The sequence below is a fragment of the Lissotriton vulgaris genome, chromosome 8 (genome assembly GCF_964263255.1).
Source record: "Lissotriton vulgaris chromosome 8, aLisVul1.2, whole genome shotgun sequence".
Lineage (NCBI taxonomy): Eukaryota > Metazoa > Chordata > Amphibia > Caudata > Salamandridae > Lissotriton > Lissotriton vulgaris.
Window position 1 is genome coordinate 13,119,335 of NC_141696.1, and position 16,545 is coordinate 13,135,879.

At 45.1% G+C, this 16,545-nt stretch overlaps 1 protein-coding gene across 1 annotated transcript in view; it reads right to left on the bottom strand.

Moving 5' to 3' along the window:
* Positions 1 to 323: 323 nt before the first annotated feature.
* LOC147693227 (TRPM8 channel-associated factor homolog) overlaps positions 324 to 16,545 on the bottom strand; it is a 63,878-nt gene continuing 47,656 nt past the window's right edge. Inside the window, exons 7-8 of the mRNA XM_086933633.1 lie at positions 10,576 to 10,910; positions 324 to 722 (exon numbers count right to left, since the gene is read on the bottom strand). Coding sequence (XP_086789759.1) covers positions 471 to 722; positions 10,576 to 10,910 — 587 coding nt within the window. The 3' untranslated portion in view covers positions 324 to 470. The remainder of the gene's footprint in view (positions 723 to 10,575; positions 10,911 to 16,545) is intronic.

Below are 16,545 nucleotides of genomic sequence, written 5' to 3' on the forward strand. Positions count from 1 at the left end.
GCCACTTTTGCGTCACTTTGAACATTGGAAAAGTGGCGCAAGGGGCTTGTAAATCTGCCCCACAGTTCCCAGACCTGGACGCTCATTCGTGTGATCACCTTAATAAATCTGGTGTTGTGGACTTGTTTTGCTTTCTTTAACGCCTTAACGGCGGCCGCGATTTTGGGGAAGTGCGGCACTTCCGCAAAACGGGAGGGGCCGCGTCGGCCATTGGCCGACGGCAGCTCTAGGGAGGTAGTACTGCCGTTGGCCAATGGCCGACGGCAGCACGGAACGGGTTAAGCTAATTAGAGAAACACCCCTGACATCAGTGATATGAAGATAAAAAGCTCAGGGCTTTAGGCTGGAATGAGGTGGACACCCCACATACACACACAAGAAGAATATATGCAATCACGTGTATTAGAAGCAGCTATTACAGAAGCAGCTGGATAACCATGTTCATCTCTCGAAGTCGTGTGTTTCTGTAATTATTGACATGCAACAAATTTCTTCATCGGGTTCTCCTTCCACTCCGGCAGTGAAGACAGCTTTGCAGAGACGCTGTCTTTGATCGGCCAGCCCCACATCTTGAAAAATGGGGCCAGATTCTTCTTAACCTGATTGGAGAACTTTTCTGCCCACAGGTTCATCTTGGAGGGGTTTTCATTTTTGATGTTAGTCAATTTCTGGTACTCGGAGAAGAGCTGGATGAAGGGGGCCCAACCAAAGCATTCCTGCAGCTGGGAGAAAAGAGACAGTATCTTTTAAAAACACAGAATTATTAATTATTTATATTGCACATTTACTTAACCCCTTGTGTGCTGTTGACAAGCTCAGCTCGTCATGAGGGACGGTTGAGCTGCCCTCATGACGAGCTGAGCTTGTCACAGCCGTTGGAACGTTCGCACGCGGGGATAATTTCTCCGCTGTGCTAAACGCTCTAAAACGGGTGTGGTGTGACGAGCTCAGCTCGTCACGAGGGCAGCTCCGCTGTGCCTCATGACGAGCCAAGCTCATCAACAGCACAGCGGCAACGCACGCGGCCCCCCCACACAGCGGGGGGACAACACCCGGCAGCCAAGGGGTTAAAACCATTTTCAATACATCTTACATACAATTTAAAAGGAAATTGAACAATTATAAAATAAAAATATTTGTGTGCAACACTATCAAAACATTATGTATAATTTGTTTTATATATAATGATTTTAAAACACACAAACTCAGACCAATAACTATAGGAAGCAGAGAGTGGAGATCAAAGAGTCCTCTGATCGCGACTCAACAGTGTGGTAAACATTCCGGGTACTACAAATAATACAAGTTTGTGAGAGGGCCCGGGGCAGGTGTGGGAGGAGCCAGGTTAGCCCTGGGCGAGAGTGTCTGGGTCATGTTGGCCTGTGATGATCACGTGGTGTCCTGAGGCCCCATTCCACCACTTGGGTCTAATCAGCAGGTGAATTTCAATTATATATCTGAATAGTTTACCTTATATTAGGCATAGACAGCACGTGCCCTCTGGCGACAGACAGTTGAACTCACCATGAACATAATATTCTGCATGCAATGAGTAAGTATGTGAGATAAGGGGGTCTATCAGCATCCAGCTGCCTGGAGCTATGTATGTATGTACATACGCTCCGTTGTCTACCTTTGGGGTGTGTGCATGGACATCAGTGTGTGTGACATCATCCTGAACTTGGGAGGCCTACAGCGGTTCCCATATATCCCTAGAGGTCAGGGGTTGCAGCATTATATACATTTCTACATTGTTATGACATGGTATCCAACTGTCCCTACATCTCAAAACCACTGGAGTTTCAAGGGACCCATTGCATTCAGGCTCAGACTACCAGGCCTCGACGCTCCCCAAGCCCCATCATTGCCTGCATCCCACGCCCAGGCATGTCAGACCCATCATGCAAGCCACATGGAAACCCAAGGATGCCTGCTGTATATGGGATGCAGTATCTCTTTTTTTGTAAATTATTCATCAGCTTTCAGCATCAAGGCTAGGGTGTTTCTTGCACTCCAACCTCAGCCCATGGCAATGCAACCTCCAATATGGCCTTTGATGTAAATTACTTTACTATGGATGACAAAACTTAAGACTTCTCTGATCCTTGAATCCTTCTTCGACAGGATGGAGGACGCTAGCATGGATACCCATATCACCCAGGACGTGTCTGATCCTCCCCTAAATACTGGGGTGATGCTGCCCTTGCAGTCACCTCACCACCATTCACAATGTTAGAAGTCTTTGCATAGTCTGTGCAGGGAATGGGACTATGAGGTCTCCCAATAGGTGGGGGACTCTCTTCATGAAGATAGAGACAGGTCTCAGTCACCCCTCAACCCAGGAGGAACAGATGCAGCTTCCAAAGAAAGAGCAAAGAGAAGTCCTTAAGTGGGGCTGAAGCACCTGAGGGTTGATGGTACAATAATAACACAGATTTCAGTTTGTTATCAGTCAAATTCAGGTAGTTTAAGTACAATTTCAGGAGTTTGTCATTCAAAGTCAAACAAAGAATTTAGATTGTGAAGTTGAGCATCGGATCGTTGAGGAAACTTTACGGAGGGGTTAATGTAGCTAGGTGGGGATGTCATGGTGGGACTCCGCAGCTATTTTCCAGAGGGATAGAGATGGCAGGTTGAAGAGAAATTCTATTAGTTGTCCCTTGAAGCTCTTGAAGGGGTTAGTGTTGATATGTATTGGGAGAGAATTCCAGATTTTAGGGGCGTTGCCTTTGAAAGAGCGAGAAAAGGCTTATCCTCTTTTCGGGAGGATAAGAAGGAGTGAGTTGGAGTTTCAAAGGCTTCTCAATTGTCCTGCTTTAGTGAGTCTGGCTGCAAAGTAATCTGGTTTTCCAGTGTGAAGAGCTTTACAGATGAGATGGGTAGTTTTGAAAATAGCAGTGCACTTCGATTTGTAGCCACTTTAAGTTTTGCAGCCTGGGGGGTGTGATTTTGTTTCTTAGCTCCTGTAACCGTTCTTGCTGCTGCATTTAGGGTGGCTCTCATGTGCACAACTTAAGGGTTTGTGGTTTCTTCCCTTTCCCCATTTCTCGTTCCTTTTCCTGCCTTTTCCTTTCAAGCATCTGTTGCCCTCGATTACACTATGTAACATGACTTTGCAAAGCACATTTGGAAGACTACGGAGACCCCCTGCCACTCGAGCACAGATAGTTCTCCCTCATTGTACCTCCTCCTCTTCCTTCCCGTCACCCTGGTCTACAAGGATTTGCTACCTGTGTTGTACACAGTTTATAGTTCTCCTCTACATCTGTCAAAGCTACTGTTGATCTTGTCTTCGAATGCTAATGGTCTGTCGCACTATGTGAAACAAAAAAGTAATTACACTATTGTCCGAGGTCTATAAGGTCAAACGTGACGTGCCCCAGGGCTCATCCCTGGGCTCCACTCTCTTTAATGTGTATGTGAGTCCATTAGCTGATATTATCTGTTCATCTGGCTTTACTATGGTGCCATACATGGACCAACACACAGATTGTCTACACTGGTTAAGGGTTATTCATAACTCGGGAAGTATGGTGCTTCCGCTTTGACAGCGAGTGTCCTCAATCGGAGAACTGACACTGCAGAGGGGATCCTCAGCACCAATTGTGCACACGGTTGGTGAATAAGTTCAGGGGTCTACGTTGATCCTTTTGACTTACTAAACGGAAAATATCTCTGCGCACCCCCTCATAGTGTTAATACTTTTCATGTGGACTACATTGCCGTCACGAATAATTGATCTCCGTTCTTTGCTTATAGATTTAAAACACCTTTTTGTTGATTTGACCCCACTGGTACTTTATAGACACTTTCTATTCAGATGGGGCGTTTTTGAAGCCTCAGCTAGCCGGGTTGGAATTATCACCGCAGAGCAATTTTATTTATTTTTCACTTAGTATTCAGCCCTGAGGAAGTCGCAGGATTATTTCCGATAAGCGACGAAACACGTGTCAGCTGTTTTTTTGTTTGCTCTTGAGAAATAAATCTTGGACACTATCACAAACTTTTCTTTAGTGGAAATTGACATTACTTTTCAGTGGACTTTTACATTACCTTACATTAGTTTATAGCTTGATTTAGACGTGTGCCCAGGTCTTTGCATTTCAACACCCAGATTGTCATTTCATTGGCATTGAATATCGGTCAAGTTGTGGTGAGTCTGTCTCCCTGCCAGGAATGAGTGAATAAGTGGATGGCCACCAGCTGCCTGAAACTGCACAACGATTAGACGAAGGTCATGGAGGTGGGGAACAACTCAAGCCTTTGGGACTGTCTCCTATGGCCTTCATGTCTGGGTGACTGCCCTTCCCCTAAATCAGAAGTAAGGAGTTTGAGAGTTTTCCTGGATGAAGATCTCATCATGGCCTCCCAGGTGAAGAAAGTGACAGGAACTGGCTTCTGTTTTCTAAGAGCCCCTAGGAAGACATTCAAATGGCTCCCTGTGGAATCCCAGAGAATTCTGGTGCAAGGCCTTATATGTTCACGTTTAGATTATGGCAACTCGCTCTAGCTAGGCAGCCCTGCCTATGTCCCCGGGAGACTGCAGGTTATTCAAAATGATGCAGCCCGAGTCCAAAATCACAGTTTGCACATCTGGCTCTGGCTAGCCATCACTGGCTGCCGGTGAGAAAAGAAATTGACTTTAAAGCTCCCTTGATTGTACACATGTTAAAACACCCTCAGAGACTACACATCCATAGTCATCAGCGTCTTGAGACCTTCACAGGTGAGTAGCTCGCTTTATAAACCCCCTGATAGATTGATTGATTGATTGTCCCGCATAACAAAGCACAGACGCCCAGGTCAAACAACTGCTTCTTTATTGGTCACTCCAAGAACTAAAAAGGCAAGAAGTGAAGGGCGGTCATTTGCCACCCTGGTGTCCAAGCTTTTGCGCTCTCTCCCCATTCACCTAAGAGCCAGTAACCTTCCCAGCTTCAGAAAGCAACTAAAGACTCACCTGTTCATATAATCAGTGCATTCTTTTTCTCTTGATCCCTATCATTGCTGGGAAGCCCGTGTCTGGGTATCCATGCTCTCTACAAGAAACTGTAACTATTTCCATACAAAACATGCCGGTATTGCTCTGCTTCAAGAAACACTCCTTTCCCTGAGGAGTCTCTTAAATTCAAACAGAACTGAGTAGGCACAGTGGTGGACAGAAGAGGTGGGTGCCAGTCAGTGTAGACTTGACCCCATCACAAAGCTCCTCCAAGAAATGAGGAATAGCCATCTTTATAGGAGGTAACCTCCTCTGCAAAGTGCTGAAGACCTGGTTAGACTATGAAGGTAAATGGGTTTTTGCCAATCTGCTGTTAGAGGGCAAATTGGGGATTGTGAGCTCCATATATGCCACTAACATAGGCAGGACTCACTTCTTAGCCTACCTTTCCTGAGTCCTAGCATATTTTAGATGTACGCCCTAATTCTTTGTGGGGAGAGGATTGGAAATCACCCCCTGACCCTGTCTTAGATCACACTGCTCATTGTGCCTGTCAAATCGCAGAGAGAGAGAGCCCTCACTAATGATATTTTGGCGGGCCAAGCCTTTGTGGATGTTTGGCACTCGCTTCACCCTGAGACTAGGGACTGCACTTTTTTCTCTTGCCTGCACGGGTCCCAGTCTAACATCCATGACTTCCTACTTCAGGGGCCGGGGCTCCTTGACATTGTCGGGTATGATATTTTGGAAGCCAGTGTCTCAGGTTGGAACCTTCACCAGAAGTTCATTGGCAGATGAAAACATCTGCACACAGAGATCTTGGACAAAAAGACCAGCTCCGACTCCACATCAGCTCCCTATGTTGGGATAAGTATCTCTTTGTTCTATACTCCCTTTTGATGGTATCTGAATATCTGAATGCATAATGGAAACCTAGATCCCCCCACCATTATACTGCTGTTCTCATATGTTATGTGGGGGAGTGTTAGTGGACTGGTTAAATAATGGTCTCTTGATTCTCATTGTCCTGCAATGACAGGGGGACTTGCTGAAGATCTTTGTTTTACCTGCTCACTCAGTTTGAGAGTAATTTATTTTACTTGTATTCTTTCTAGGTGCCCGGCCTGCTCAGCGTTGCCTCATTCTTAAAATGCATAAACAATTGAAGAAAACCAGAAACTAAGATTAATTCAAAACAATTAGAACTAACTTATAAATGTTACCCAGCACCCAAACCAAAGGTGTTTGCACAAAATATTGGAGAAAAGAAATTGTGTGGACAAAATAATGTGTCAAGAATCTCAAGGACAGAAATATCATGAAGGTCAACTACTATGGGTAATCAAACTTTAACTATATTTAACTACACTTACATGTACCTTGACGATATATAAATATTCAAGCTGCATAGATGTGGGGTTGAGTTGGAAATCTACACTCACCTCATCGCACTTACCATCTCAATATTTTGGTCCTCGATATTTTTTGAAACAATAATCGCTCTACACAATATTTGTTTCCTCAATATTCTATCAGACAACCAAACCAAGGTATCATATTTACTGCAACAAAAAATCCTTGTTTTTTCAGCAACTAAACAACAAGATCAGTAAGTAACAGACTTGAATATGAGCAGAAGAGAAATAATTCTCAAAAAGTGTATATTTCAAATTGAATGTTAGTATCAACCACATTGTGTGGAGGTGCCCATGGTCCAGCACACAGTGAAAGGTGAGAGATAACAATACTTACAACACAAAGAAAATCACACGGGGCAGTAACTATCTACACGCGTACAGAGAAAAATGTCTGTAGAACCACCACCCATTTATTTATTTATTTATTTATTGTGACTTATATAGCGCCCTATAACCCAGGGGTCTCTAAGCGCTTTGTTAGGATCAGCTAGACAATAAAAGATGCATCAGAATTACATTTAAAGGCCACCCCACGCTTGCTGGAAAAGCACAGTTTTTAGTTGTTTGCGGAAAGGCATTAGTTTCTTTTCATTGCGGAGTTTCAGCGGTAATTTATTCCACATAGCTGGCAAAGTATGTGAAAAAGCGCGTCCACCCACAGTAGTCAGTCTACAGCGTGGCTGAACCAGATAAATAGAGTCAGCAGATCTAAGCGCCCTCCCTGGTTTGTAAAGGGACAGACGAGATTTCAGATAAGTGGGTGCTCTGCCATGAAGCGCCTTGTGTACAATGCAGAGCCCCTTGAACATTAATCTCTGCCTCACTGGCAACCAATGGAGTTCCCGCAGGAGGGGGGATGCCTGGGTACTCCTTGGTTTCTTGAAGATGAGCCTAGCAGCATCATTCATTACCGTCTGCATTCTATTTAAGAGACCCTGTGGGAGTCCTATATACAATGAATTGCCATAATCCAGCCTGGCCAAAATCATTGCAGAAACCGCGCTCCTTAAGGTGGAAAACGAGAGTAACGGGGAGACTTTCCTAAGTTGGCGAAGGAGGCCGACGCAACAGCCCACCACAGCTGAAACTTGCTTTTTCATGGACAACTTACTGTCCACCTGGATGCCCAGACTCTTGACCACCTCCGCCGGTTCTGGCGGCGTGCCCAACTCCCCAGGCCAGAAACGATCACACCAAGGGTTGCCTGCGATGGTAATCGGCAACACCTCGGTTTTGTCCGGGTTGATTTTTAGGGAGTTGCCGGACATCCAGTTAGCTGTGCTTCTCAGAATGTTTTGCAGTCTGGTAAAGGCATTCTGGCTATCCTCCAGCTGGATAATAATCTGGGTGTCGTCTGCGTAGTTATATACCTGACAGTCCATTTGATTAAGCATCCGAATCAAAGGCTGCAGGTATATATTGAATAATAGGGGTGACAGAGCCGACCCTTGTGGGACCCCGCAAGTGATCGAGGTTGCGGTAGAAAGCATGTCACCCAATTGCACTTTCTGCGTCCTCCCTTGAAGAAAGGATGTGAACCATGCCAGTGCTATGCCCTGAATGCCGATATCCCTCATCCGCGACAGTAGTTGTTCATGACACACGGTGTCAAATGCCGCGGAGAGGTCCAACAGCACCAGGGCCCCCGGGATTTTCTTGTCTGCTCTGTTCCTAAGTTCATCCACGATTGACAACATCACCAGCTCCGTGCTGTGGTTCGTGCGGAACCCTGCTTGGTTCGGTTCTAGCAGCATGTTACTTTCCAGATGTTCAGAGAGGGTGATAAGGACATGCTGCTCCAGAACCTTCGCCAGGAATGGTAGCTGGGAAATTGGTCTGAAGTTCTTCAGACATTTTGCGTCTGCCCCTGGTTTTTTTAACAAGGGAATCAGACGAGCTTCCTTGAAGGCCGATGGCACTTGGCCCGTTTGTAGAGAAAGGTTCAGGAGACTCAGCACGTCCTCCTCAATGCCCGGGAGTGCAAGTTTAAACACTTCAGGTGGGCATGGGTCCGACCTAGAACCGGACTTAACCCGTCCCGTGAGGGAGACTAAACTAGAAAGCGGGATTGTAATTGGCAGTATGGCTGGGACATCCACCGGTGGACAGTCAATTTGCGAGGTTGCCGCAATCTCAGTGACCAAGTCAATGACTTTGTTGGTGAAAAAGTCCTGGAACTTCTGACAATCCTCAAAATTTACCAGCCAAACAGTACTTTCTGAACTGATGACTGAAGCTCAGTATTTAAAGGAGAAAGAAGAAGTGAGGCTGAAAAGGACAGCACTGACCGCACCCAGTCTGGCAAGAACTGGATCTTGACCCATGGAGGACCTATCAGAATTAGACAGGAGTGATTGGGCATTGCTGTTTAATAATGACTCTAATTATTTGTTTTGATGGTTGCTATTTGTTGACTTGTTTCTTATGGGATGCCAGCTGATCCTGAGCAGTTCTTGCTGTTTGCGCGAACCCTTCTTCTTGAATGAGTCAATGTCCAGAATTTGGTGGATTTAAAGTATGTTCCATAGGATTGGGGTCAGTGCGTTCCAAAGCAGGGCTCCCACCGCGTGGATGAACCGTCCACAGTGGCTTGTCAATTAAATCTGGCCATAAAAAATGGAGTTCCATTTCTGTATCTTACGTTGGGCTTTAATATCTAATTCAGGAGAAATGGCTGATGATCTTTTGGACCATGTCTTGTACAGGCTTTAAAAATGGCAAAGAGTATTTAGAATGTGGTCCTCTGTGCCAGCAGAAGCCAATGCAGTTCAAACATGGGATGATTTCCTGATGATAAAACAATCTCTTTGGTTTTCAACATCTTTCTTCAGAGCTTTGGGTCACACAACATTTAATAATTCCTTGATGGCCATCAAGTCTCTGATAAAATCAATACAGTGAAAAAAAGGCAGCAACAGAAGTCTCATGAGATGAAAGCTAGTGTTTTTGGTTACTGCTGTGGTTTTATTGCTTTGGCAGTGACTAGTGTGACCCATAATTCCTACATCCAGTTGAAGGTAAGTAAGAAATGAAACAGATCTCCAAGTCAGGAAGATGCCCATGTCCCATCCTCAAGCAGAGATATGTCTCCTTCATACATAAATAAATGTGTTTCAGTCAAGTTGTAGTGTTTTCACACTCCCCATTAATACATGGATTTGAGTATTATCAATGACGCTGCAGGTAATATTGCAAAGTCAATGGGTCCAGCAGTCATATGCTTCTTCTTTACATTAGTGGAGACGTGAGGAACCAGTGGATCCCCACGTGTTGACTTTTATGGTTGATGATGAGAAGACTGAATTTGACCAGAAAGAATGACCCAATTGGAGGATTCTTCAAGAGGGTGAGAGCCTGGCCCAGTTCATATCTTTCATTGACCTGCATCTAGAGAGGATAGTAGATCTTTATTCATATCATCAATTATGGTTTATACACTTCTTTTTGGTCTCAACCCAGATTTTCCGCCCTGGAGATTTGAGTTAGAAACCAGGATTCCTTGTGGTTGGGTTGCAACCTCTCCTTCCTGATCTCGCTGCTGAAGGGGAAGTTAAAGATGGCTCTACACATTCCTGGAGTCTGCCAGTTGCCTAGTGGCTTCCTCAGCTTTTTTTAATGTGCCTTAGAGCATGGGTACCACAGGTACCATGTATTGGTGTAGTGAATCATGTATGATACTTTCTATCTCCGGCTGGGTTTACATAAGGTTTCCTTCATTGTGGTGTCCCTGAAGGTTTGTTGATTGTTTTACTCATTTGTGAGGCACTTAAAATTGCAAAAGAACAGGAAAGAGGCAGGATTCTTGAAGACTCTATCCAAGTATATGATGATAACTCCACATCTTCTGAAATCTTTGCCATGTCTCCAGGGTCCTGTTCTCACAGAAGGACATCAGGTGTTCACACCATTGATCTGAGACAACTCAGGTACATTTGGCCATATCTGGCTTCATGACTTCTGAGGAATTCCCTAGTTGTGTTTGATGCCTCATGCATGCCATTTGTTGGAGGGAGTGTAGTGATAAGGACTGAGGGTCCTATGTGTGCTGAGCAGCATTTGTGATGAAGAGAGCTGTGTGCGAGGTGTCTGGAGTAGAATGTCATGGATACTGAAGTTTAGTAAGAGGGTTATTCTGAGATTACTCCATTAATGCTCTACCCCTACAGACAGTCTGCAGAAACCACATGATTTCACCCATTTCCCCTCACGGCTCACCTGCAGATACGGCTCCAGAGCCATCCAGACATGCCAGTCCTCCAGCTTGGCCCCTTTCTTGATGTAGTCCTTGATGCGCTCCTCTCTGGTTTCTGGGCGAAGGGCCCCATGCGCTTTGCTCCTCTTGACTCCCAGCACCTTCTCGCTCACATAGACTGACCAAAGGTTGCAGGTGGCTTCTGTGGTGTGAGGACTCATGTTCCAATTCCAGCCTTGCTGATTGTGCCCCAACTCGTGAAGCGGACCCCAGTTCGATGCAGTAATTAACTCTACGCTAAGGAGGCCTTTGGCTGATTCTGTGTGGGCCATGATGGGATAGCCAGCGTGCATCCAGCCTGAAAGGAGAAGACAAAAGATGACAACTTCTGCATCCCACAGAAGAACCATCAAACACAGCACATGCACAACAGCTTTGTACACTCAGACAATAGTCTGGGTTGCTGTGTCTCTCTCTGAGAGTCTGTGTAGGGGCCAGATCATTTGCTGTCAGAAGTCACAGTGTTGAAGGTTCACAAGATACCTGTCTGCTTCATCAGGACCTTAACAATAAAGTGCTACTGCTGATAAATATGTGTTAAGTGATCAAAATCATATCACCCACAATCTGGGGAATGAACTCCCATCGTCAGCCTAGAGGAAGGCGAGGAGTACCGACGGACAGAGCGGTGCTCCATTTGTACCTGAGCTGTAGCCGGGTGAGGTGGAGAGTTCATTCCCCAGATTGTGGGTGATATGATTTTGATCACTTAACACATATTTATCAGCAGTAGCACTTTATTGTTAAGGTCCTGATGAAGCAGACAGGTATCTTGTGAACCTTCAACACTGCAGAAACATGTCGACCTAGATAAGACCCAAGTAGTTATTTGTTAACACTACTTTGCACTGTTTTTTAACCTTGGGTGTGGGTAGGATCCTATTAAAGAACTTTTATTTCCACTCCCACAACCCAATATTAACTCACTTAATCACATGCTACATATAGCACTTTTTGCACTGCTAACTCTTTTTGCCCCCGGATACCAACATATAGTTTTCATTTATACACCACCAACTCCTTCAAATACGATTAGGACACAATCTACCTAATCCGTAGTGGATTTGATTCCACTTCCTTCGGGTGAAGGATCCCAAATGATGTAGGGCGGTAGAGGATGGGTATCTGATGGGAACATATTTTTCACCATGAATACCTCGGATTCAGGGATTGTATCCTATCAATAGCACGGAGTTGTCTAGATAGCTTCATTATGTTTCTTCTGACCCGTTGTTATATATGGTTTTTTCATAGTTTACAAGGATCATAACAATGCAAGGTCAATAAACATTTCCCTTACACGCCTCCCCTTTGTATTAATACTGTAGTGGAACACCCACCACGAGGCTGCACGCATTAAAACCAACCAAGTAATCCTTTCAGCTCTCTTTATTAATCATTGTAAAGTTACAGGGATTCTATGGCTGCAGATAAATGACAAGGACAAAACTATTAACAACTAGTGGAAGGATCTGGATGTAGGTACAGGAGGTGGACATCTCTCCTGAGCAGCTGGCATGGAAAAGGCAGACCTGTGTCTTGAATATAGCAGATAAACCTAGCCTTAGTAACTCAAGGTTCCCCTGAATGAAGGACTGACACAAGGCGCGGTTTATTACTCTGCCCACTTGCCACATCATGATCTTTACTAAAAAGAGACTGCAGAGAGTACTTGGTATGGGTATGTCCTGTGTAACATGCCTTGAGACCCTTACGGGTGAGTAGTCACGCTTGACAAACTCATGATTGATTGATTTATTGAACATGTCTCCAAATACAGTTCTATGGGTGCCACAGGCCAGCCAGGGTACCCCACCTGGTATTGTAGCAGTACTGGAAGTGGCTAGTATCATATCTGTCAAAACACAAAGGGAGATTTATGGACCACAGAGAATTTTCTCCCAAGTTTATGATAGCAATGAATGAAACACGAGATATACTTGGGTGTGCATTTCACTTATATTCATAATGAAATGTATTGGGTATGGAAATTGTTTCAATCATGACTGTAGTTGTAATCACCACTGAAGTTCGGTACCTGGTTGCACAGCGCAATAGTTTTGCCATCTTTCTTTGAATGGTAAGCTATCTGTTTTCTTCCCCAAAGGTTATTTAACATTTGATCCCTCTTTGCTTCTACAGTGGACCACTTTTGATTTTGTATTTATTCATGAATACATTTTGAACAGAAGCATATCTTTATTGGTCCTGGTGAATGCCGATACACCTCTTTTGAGGGTGAAACTGCAGAAACATGTTGACCGCTTGTTTCTGTGACACATATAGGAAGAGTTAATAGATTCCTGAAGTGTCCATTGTTTTTAATCCTGACCCGGTGTGCACTAATAAATTTCTTTGTGCATCGGTAATCAGTTTTAACATTCACTTCACACTTTTACTTCCTGCATGCTCTGCATCCCTCATCTTCACTGAGCTTACCATAGGGTGCCTGCCTTATCTCTGCAAAGACACGCAGTGCTCCTCTTTCTTGCTGAAGGAGTTGCAGTCTTCGCTGTGATCAGCTGTCACTGCTTGAGAAGCTTCCCTATGATGAAGCATCCACCTTCTGTGAGTGAGGGAAATTCATCCTTTAAAGAGAATATTCCCTTTCAGTTAGGTTATCTTGCATTACTTCCTTGAAAAACCAATATGTTTATCGGGTTCATATCTGTACCAGAATGAAGAAAAATATGAACCAAATGGTAAACTCTTCATTATGAGACGAACAACTCAAAGTACGGTTGGTAGGTCTGAGCAGGCCCGGACTGGCCGTAGCGGGCACTGGGCAATCCCCCGGTACGCCGCAAGGGTGGAGGCCTGTTTTGGGCCCCTGGGGGCCATTTTTGGTACATAGCTGCAAAATCAGCCCTGTAACAACATCAACTGAAAACCGGCCCCAGCAAAGAGCTCAGCAGTACCCCCAACGCCCCGTGGGGGGGGGGGGGAGGGGGAGACTGCCGAGCACTTTGCCAGGGCCGGTTTTGGTTCTCAGTCCGGCCCTGGGTCTGAGGCCCACTCAGACCTTTTATACAGTGGCAAGTGCAGTCTGGATGAGCAGGAACTCCCAGGCCTCCTGGTCTTGACTTTGGCAATGCTACTTGAAGAAGGTGCTCTGGAATGTTCCTGTCCAGACAATGAATATGAGTCTTCAGGGGCCTTCCGACCTCTCATTCAGCTCCCATCAAAACACAGGATGCAGGGCACGGGGTTCAGATAGTTTATGACATAAGAAATTGCATTCAATAAATTCAATAAGTAGTCGAGTTACAGCTTTTAGGAGTTGTAGAAGACCACTTGCCTCCACCGCCCAGCAGTAGGCCGCCATTTGTAATGAATGACCCAAGCCTGCCTAGTGGGTAACATTTTGATAAAAGTGTTTACAATGGTACAGAACCAGTGCTCTCCTCTAGATGGAATGTTGGGCTGGCCACCATGTATTTGCAGTCTACTTGGCATTTTCTTTCCATTTCAAAAACATCCGCCAATGACAAAAACAATGACTTTGAGATGTGTGATGGTTTCTTCCTGTGTGTGAGGGTCAATGTTGTTTTTTTATGCATGAGTTTGCTATGCCTCGCATTGATGACCTATGTGGGGAAATTCCACACTAGGAGGCCTACCTTACATGAGGGGGGCTCCTGATGCATCAGAGGCAACAGTCCTGTGGTGGAAAATCTTAAGCGCATGATTAACAACAGGTCAAGAGAACTCTCAACTCTTAATGCTGCAGGGCAACCTTGAGTTAGGGGTTAGATGGCCCTTGCAATGTAAGACGGAGCTCTTACTCTGCTACCGGTAAATGACCAACTTATTTGTTGGAAAGTATGGCCAATGCAGTTGGCAATCAGACAGTCCATTCCACCATCTAACAGTGTCATAAGACCTCAAAATAAACTTATAGAGCCTACAAAGTAACATAGGTGTCTATGGTGCCGGTACACCTACAGGTATTTGTGGGCTTTACAAGTTGTTAAAATTAAAAATATGGCCACTGACATTCTGTGGGGAAAGGCCAGCTGTCTTTGGCAAACATAATTAAATCAGGGTATATTGTGTGCTGAGTTAACTAATGCCAGCAGTTTTCTTTTCAGATCTTGCCTGTAGCTTTTATCTTTCAGTTGCAGAAGACTTTATGTTAGACCTGTTGCCTCAGGGTTGTCTTCACCCCAAATTGTTGCCTCCCTCTTCCATTTTTTCTGACTTTGCTTTTGCTGACCGTGGGACTCTGAGCACTTTACAACTTTTAACTTTTCAACTGTGATCTGTTGATGATATGTTTTGAGAGACATTGTGAAGAGAGTTAGGGGCATATTATCAAGGGCTAGCAATATTTTTATCTCCGCGTTTGCATCCGTTTTCGGACGAAATGCGACAATAATAATATCACTTTATTTACAAGAGCACGCTAACGCGTGTTCAATGGGATTAACGCTAGCTTCAACATCGCATCGCCTTGCATCGCTGATGAGATGCAAGGGAGGCGTGTCCCGTGAAACAACATTGGATATTATCGCTAACCCATCTTCTCCCTATTTACAAGTATATCGCTAACATGCATAGCGATATTAAAATCAGCGCTAAGCGGGTTTTTCGCTGGTTTGTAACGTCTGCTATTTTTCTTACTAATTTTTGGATTCAATCCTGTATATTCATTATTTCATAAACCATTAGTTGTATCAAAAACCGTGCTATACAATTATCAGTGGTTGTCCTGAAATAAACTTTCACAAAAACATACAATGGACTTACATAAACTAAAGTGAGTTAAAATGAAACAATAACATGTAATACAATTTACACAAAACCATACATGTAGACAATAAAAAGTCCGTCCAAACAATCACAGTGCATTGGTTACAACCCTATTTGAATTTTCTGATTGTGGTTGGAACTTAGTAAGGACTGATAAATGACACTACGTCGACGTTTCGACCCTATATTTCGGTGCTTGTTTTTCGCAACCAGCTCGGGTCTTCTTCAGGACTTAAAAGTACTGTTTGACAACCTGTATAGAGGAGGTGCCTACGTCTGTTGCTAAGACGATGGTAGGAGGATCTGTCAGCCGACAATATTCACTCCTCAGAGATCATACTCTTCGAAAAATTCTTATACAATTAATGCATTCGATTAATCCACCAGCCGGCGGAGAATCTAGAAGTCACTTGTTCAAGCGCTGCAATGCGATCACTATTGTGAGGTTCGAGGAACGTGTCGTTCCCTAGTACAGTCCACTACATGTGCCCCCTAGACAAGACAGAGGTCCTCATCCTCGGCCCCATCCCCTCAGCCTGGGATGACTCCTGGTGGCCAACAGCACTAGGAATGGCCCCAGAACCAACTGACCACGCACGCAACCTGGGGGTCATCCTCGACTCCACCCTCTCTCTGACCAAGCAGGTCAGTACCATCTCTGCCTCCTGCTTCAACACCCTCCGAATGCTCTGCAGGATCTTCAAATGGATCCCCCCGACACAAGGAAAACCGTCACCCAGGCCCTGGTCATCAGCAGATTGGACTATGGGAACGCCCTCTACGCAGGAACAACAACCAAGCTCCTGAGACGCTGCAACGCATCCAGAATAACTCAGCACGACTGATCCTCGATGCTCCCCAACGAAGCCACATCACACCCCACCTGAGAGGCCTGCATTGGCTCACCGTCAACAACAGGATCACCTTCAAACTCCTCATTCACACCCTACACAACACCGGACCATCATACCTCAAGAACCATCTCAGCTTCCACACACCCACCCGCAGCCTCCGCTCTGCCAACCTCGCCCTCGCCACTGCTCCACGCGTCTGGAAAACGGTGCTTCTCCTACCTCGCCGCCACGACCTGGAACACTCTCCCTACCAACCTACTTCAGACCCAGGACCTTCTGGCCTTCAGAAGATTTCTCAAGACCCGGCTTTTCGATCAGTAGCTACCC